Source organism: Corvus brachyrhynchos, unplaced genomic scaffold (genome assembly GCF_000691975.1).
Source record: "Corvus brachyrhynchos isolate BGI_N302 unplaced genomic scaffold, ASM69197v1 scaffold175, whole genome shotgun sequence".
In the NCBI taxonomy this organism is placed as follows: Eukaryota; Metazoa; Chordata; class Aves; order Passeriformes; family Corvidae; genus Corvus; species Corvus brachyrhynchos.
The window spans coordinates 2,017,395-2,023,717 of NW_008238448.1; the positions used below are offsets into that span (position 1 = coordinate 2,017,395).

The 6,323-nt window shown below is 37.5% G+C and overlaps 1 protein-coding gene across 3 annotated transcripts in view; it reads right to left on the reverse strand.

Annotated features, from left to right (window-relative positions):
• The window catches only part of TBCK (TBC1 domain containing kinase), a 112,247-nt gene that overhangs the window by 65,667 nt on the left and 40,257 nt on the right, over nucleotides 1–6,323 (reverse strand). For all 3 annotated transcript variants that reach the window (XM_017736749.1, XM_017736750.1, XM_008635604.2), the window contains one exon: nucleotides 5,354–5,439. In XM_017736749.1, the coding sequence (XP_017592238.1) occupies nucleotides 5,354–5,439 (86 nt within the window). The remainder of the gene's footprint in view (nucleotides 1–5,353; nucleotides 5,440–6,323) is intronic.

A 6,323-nucleotide genomic window follows, 5' to 3' on the forward strand; every position in this document is an offset into this window, starting at 1 on the left:
CAGGATGAAGACGTTTAATTGCCTATTGCTAAGTGGCCATGTTCTGAGAGGAATGCATCTTCCATTAGACATTCAAAGCTCTTAGAGATACTGGTTCAAACCTTGCTGAAAGTCTTTTCCATGAGGATTCCTTTACTGCCTGCTAAAACTGTCTGGACTGTTTCATTATTTGAGTGTTCCTTCAGAATATGAGAGTTTTACATACTTGGATATATAGAAGATTGAGATTTCAGTTGTAAAGAAAATAGTTCTAAAGAAATTTATGCTCAGGTGATGTTGAATCTAGAGAGATTTCAGAGGGAAGAACAAGGTGAAAATGAGTGTTAACGTTTGTTGGTAGTGATGTTAGGAAGTATTAAAAGGTACACACAAGCTTCTTGCTCTGTGAAAAGTCTGTTAAGAATAAAGTAACTCTTCTGTATGACCCAGGTGCACCTTATGAACATCAAAAGGGAGCTATGCACCTGTTTGCAGGATAATGTAAATATATTATTTAAAATTGAAGGTTTGAGTTTTCAGAACATCAAAAATGTCAATATTTTTTACAACTTATTTGTTACGTGTGTATAGGACATGTTTACCAAAAGGTTCCAGGAAAATTCAAAAATCTTTATGGAAGTTCACCTTCCACATCTCAGAGTTACAGAGCTGAGATTAAGGTTAAATACCTACAGTTTTAAAGATTACAACCACAACAGAATTACCACAACAATTATTCTTCCCAACTCTTATAGGAGAATCCTCACCTGATGATCTCTTATTCAACACATTTTGAAACTGGTAAACTGTCATGTCTTCATCACTATTAGAATAATTTATAGATGATACAAATGATTTATAGATGGATAATGAGAAACCCCTATGAAATATTAGATATTTCACACTATTTTCAGTGTTCGAGACTTTCAGTGGTGCAGCCTTTCCCTCTCATAGTGAAGTCACACAGAAATAAAGGAACTACCACAATCAATGGCAACAGGGGCAAGTATTCTAACTCCAACAGTGAGTAGCTCATTTGCTTCAGGAGAACCTGCTAAGAACCCTGAAATTGACAGTTGTAAGGCAGTGTCTACCCTACTAACTTGCTTTCTACATACTTTAGGCAGGCACTAGCTTAAATGACAACAGAAAGGATTAAGAAAAGGTATCACATATTTCTTTTCTTATTGGACTGTGCAGTAACAATCCCAGATATTGACAATCTCTTAAGTAATCCAATCTTTCTTTCCCAGCATACTAAAAACCATTTGCCATAGCTACACAGAAGGCTGGTCAAACAGAACCAAAGAATGATTCTCAGCTAAAAGGAATCCTTTTCACCTTTGCCCTCTCCGCCTCCCCCAGCTGTCTCAACTCCATCCCCACACACCCCCAACCTTCCTCCCTCCTCTGTCATGGTCATCCTCACCAAGTAGAGTGAACCTCAGGCCTCCAGCTCAGTGCTGCCACAAACACCCACCTTCCCCAAAGACACTCCCACCACCGAGCACCAAAACTTCACGGCCCTGCTTTCTTTCTTAGAAGTACTTTAAAAGACAAATTCCTTCTACTTTTTAGGTAATTTTTTTGTACATATTGTTGGGAAGTCCATCATTGTTAAGCAATACCAGATTGACCAAAGGGAGACTTTGAAACATGTATCTCTTGTTACCTATCTCTGACTCGACTTGTGGTGTGACCAGGCCCAAACCATTCTCTCAAGAAGAATAAAACCTTTTAATAAAATTAAAAGAAAAAAAATCACAGTCTTATTCTGAACAGTTCAGTGATGCTTTTTCTGCTTATACTTTAGCTGTACCACATATTGCAGTTTACATGAGGGGCCAAAACCAAAGAGGTTTTTCTTTTTTTCCTGTGTCTATTAAATTCCTGTTCCTTTTTTTTTTGTGTTTGATGTATGCATGAAACAATGCTGTCCAACAATAAGTGGAATTCTATTTTGCTGAGTTGTTCTAACAACTGTCCCACCTGCTGCTTTTCGCTTTAATTTTCAGTTGTGAATAAAAACTATGTTTTTGCTTTCTACAGCTTCTTGAGGAAGGGAGGTGGAGAGGGAAATGCTGAGCTCTTCTCCCTGGGATCCAGTGACTGCATATGTTGGGATAGTTCAAAGCTGCACCACGGGAGATTTAGACTGGACATTAGGAAGCCTTTCTCTACTGAGACGGTGGTCAAACACTGGAAGAAGCCCCAAGGCTGTCAGTGTTTAGGAGTCATTTGGAGAATGCCCTTAACAGCACGTTTTAAGTTAGACCTGAGGTGGTCAGGCAGTTGGACTACACGAGTGTTGTAGCTTCCTTCCAAAGGAAATTGTCTCTTCTGCCAACTCCGGATCTTTCACCTTCCTGTTCCATGTTTGAAATACATACACACTTGGCTTCAATCCTATATGGTGCCTAGACAATCATATATTTAAAGGCTATAGAAAGGTGCAAAAGATAAGGCAAACTGAATCACATTTTTAATACTAGATTCTACCCAGCTGTATGTACCTACACAAACAAAATTTGAAGAATGATCACTTTCTTCACAAGATAAAAATATCAGCAAGAAACTCCTCCTCCAGATTCATCATCAGGTAATTGTGTAACAGGACAAACAGAGATGAAGTACTTCAAGGGCAGGATTTTGAAGATGAAGCCCTATTACTGACACCTTGGGCCTGTCACCAAAACTAAGCTAAGGTATCTACCTGTGCCAGCAGCTTCAGCACAATGATACTAAGGAACTGCAATCAGTTTGCCTTCTATGTTAGTGGATAGATGACAACTGTGTCTACCTTCCACATTTCGCAGCTGCAAGTGCTTTAGAAAAATTTATTGCTACAGCTACACTTTTAGCAACATTGTACACTTTCCTGTTTTTCTTCACTTTAAAATAGTCTTTTGTTTTGGGTCAGAATTATCCAGTAAAATAAGGAATGTGTTATAAAGCATTATAAAGGGTGGAGAAGACGATAAAATTTGGGAGAGTGAGCAAAGAAGAACTGTAAGATTCACTGTATATATCATCTCTCTATTTATATGTAAATCACATAGCCACAGCAATGTACTTAATCCAGGCATCACATCAGCTAATAATATTCACAAGGACTCAAGCTTCAGCAGTGTTCAATATTCTGAGAGCTACGTGACCTGAAGCAAATGAGAAGGGTGCCAGGAACACAATCTTCCCTGCAGCAGAGCCCACGTTTCAATGATGAAAGATTAATCAGGGTTTACTTTGATAGGATTAGTACTCAAGCACGAAACTCTGGTTCAGATCTCATTACCACAGTGCATATCCTTCACCTTGATGGATCCTGTACTGCCTTGTTACAGTTACAAAAAATCACCTCTCTGACTAATCTAAACAACAGAACAACTTTTACTTATTAAAAAAAAAAACCCCAAACCCTGACAGATAATTCAGAAAGGACAACCTCTCTTCATAGGTTAGTGTTAACTTCAGAACTTCAATGCAAGAGTTTTAAAAAAATATACCTCTTTTGCAATTGTTTACTGTATCACCTGATCATCTCTAGACCGCAATATTTAGAGACAAGGCTCATGTATGACTATGTGCTGTCCAATGACTAGCACAACAGAAACTAAAATATAGCAAAACGTGATTTTAAACTATTCCATCTCACTTGTACCTTGGAAGTCTTCAGTGGAGAGTTATAACTTTATAAGCAGACACTAGGAGCTGCTGAAATATCAGATAAGACCCAAGATGGGTTGCTACAGAGCTCTTGCACAGATCACTAGCCCAAACAAGGACCTGTAAGGTGGTCAGGGAAATTATATCTCTAACTCTTTAGTGGGAACTAGCATCCTGGACAAAACACACAGAAGAACTGCAGCCTTTAATAAAATAAATATTAAAAGCATTTATATAGTGATGCTGCAAAATTGATTCTCCCTCAGGAACTTAAAAGTTGCTGTTAACCCTTGCACTTGATCTACCCAAATATTTAGGCTTTCTACAGATGAATATTTTTCCTTCTCCTCACTTTACTTTCATCTTCCTCCCATCCATCCTCTTCAGAGGGGTGTTATCTGAAATATATGTGGCTTTCTCAAACTCCTCTCTTTATAAGGCAATACACTGGCTTTCTCTTCTGCTCATTTTAACACCACTGTATCTCCTGAATTTTTTTCAGTCAAACAACATTATTACATTAAAAAACTCTCAACAAATGAAAGTATATACTTGCTTTTCCATTACAAAATTTGTAACCAGTGATAATGAGTATGTGCCAGTCCCAAACTCCCATAAATTCTTTCAGGAACTGTCTAAAACAAATGATTTTCAGAGGCTTGGCCTTGCTGCTTCAACTTGAAATATTTCCCAATAAGCATAAGGCTTTTCTGATAAACTAAACTTTATATTGCTTATAGAAGCAATGTTTATAAATTTCTTACTTATGAAATTTGTATTTCTATATCAACATCTCCTGAGTCCAGTTGTCTTCTTCCATTCTGACCTCTCAGTCATCATCTGCTCTTACAACCAACTTGCAATTACCAAATTACTAAGTGCCAAAGATAGAATGATATAGACAATATCAATTAACGCTATCTCTATGGCCATGCCTAAATCTACTTTTCAGAAACATCAATATTTGTAGGCAGACAAACATTTTTATTTTGGCTTTCTTGACTATACACACCTCTCTAAAAAAAGGAGTAAAGCTTTACTACTTACAATGATAGCTCGAAATGAGGCTCTAAAGAAGGCCTTCTTTTGCTTTTTCACAAAGTCCACCCTCTCTACAATGCTTTGGCCATGTTTTCAGTTTTCATTTTACTCCATCTTAGAGATTTTTTTTCCAATGGAAGCATAAAACTTGTGTCTATGTTATGCACTTGTCCCATGATTGTGACACACTGCAGCAAATGACTGCTAAGCATTTTCCAAGGTCTGACATATCTACAAAACTGAAGATCACTTGAACGTACTTTTTCTATTCCTTGCAAAATAATGTGTCATTTGTGTTAAACAACAGCATTTAACTAGCTGCAGTAGTTTTGCTGTTAGCACTTCATGGGTAGTAATTTTTGTATATTAACCCACATTTCAAACATAAATGTATATATACCTTTTAAGATGAATCTAAGTCATAATAACTGGTTAGTAGTATTTTTATTGTATTTACCATCCCAGCAGAACAGGAAGGACTAAAGCATGTAAAATCAGAATCAAAACTTTACCATTTTATCAGCATATTCAATAAAGTCTATTAATATGGAAGTTTCACTTTGGTCAAAGTGCTACTGAAGCAGTTTGGAAAGGCATCTCACCCCAGTTTCCCTCATTTTCCATTTTTTAACTCCTTTGGATAATACTTATAAGGACCCTTAACACTTACATCTGGAATAAAGCCAATTTCATTGAGGTGGTTACTTAGCTCTGGATCATGGAATGCAATCATCTGGGAAAACACCGTCAGGTACTCTGAAACAACAAATCCAAGACTGTTGTCAAAAACACAAGCCACCACATGCCGCTAGCTCACAACAGAGCTGTAAGAAAGGACAGCCACTAATTTTAAACCTACAATAAAACAGCAAGTGAGTACCACCACTCTACTCCTTATTACCATTACATTCAATACAGAGGAAGAAACATTTAGTTTTTCTTCTTTAGTTCTTCTCAATTTGGATTTTTAAGAATGTTTTACTTGGCTCACACTTAGGTAGTGATGCATGCTTGACATGCAGAGTTAAAAACTGTCTTGTAACCAGCAAGGAGAAACACCCACTATAAAATTTATTACATCTTCAGCCTGGCCTATTAGGTTGATGGGTACAATTTCATTAAGTTGTCGAAATAACTTGCTTTTAATAGGAAGAGAAGCAGACAGCAGAACACAGGACAGTAACAGGTTTCTCTCTCTGTTCTGCTCCTCTCCATTTTGTCCACACTGTCACATACTCTGTGAGAAGAAAGATGAAGAGGCAATAGCATTGCAGTTTTGTAACAGATGGCAGTTCCTTTTCCTCCATGTTCCCAAGAACAGAATAATTAGGGCAGGGACAGCTAGTCCTGGGGAGCAACAGAGAAGGCAAACTCTGTTTCCGGAACATGCTGCCATCTCAATGCTCCACACAGCTTCTATCTACACAGAAAACACAAAGCAGCTGAAATTGCAGTGGGTAGTTAAATTACACATTCTTAACCCTTTCCTCTACCTTAAAAAGGCAGGGAAATTACACAGAATTTTCCTTTACACCTTTATTTATACATCGTTTTTTGATGTACAACCCTAGAAAGGATTAATTAGAATACTGAAACAATCCTAAAGGGTCCACTCTCCCTGAGTCCTTCATGAAGACAGA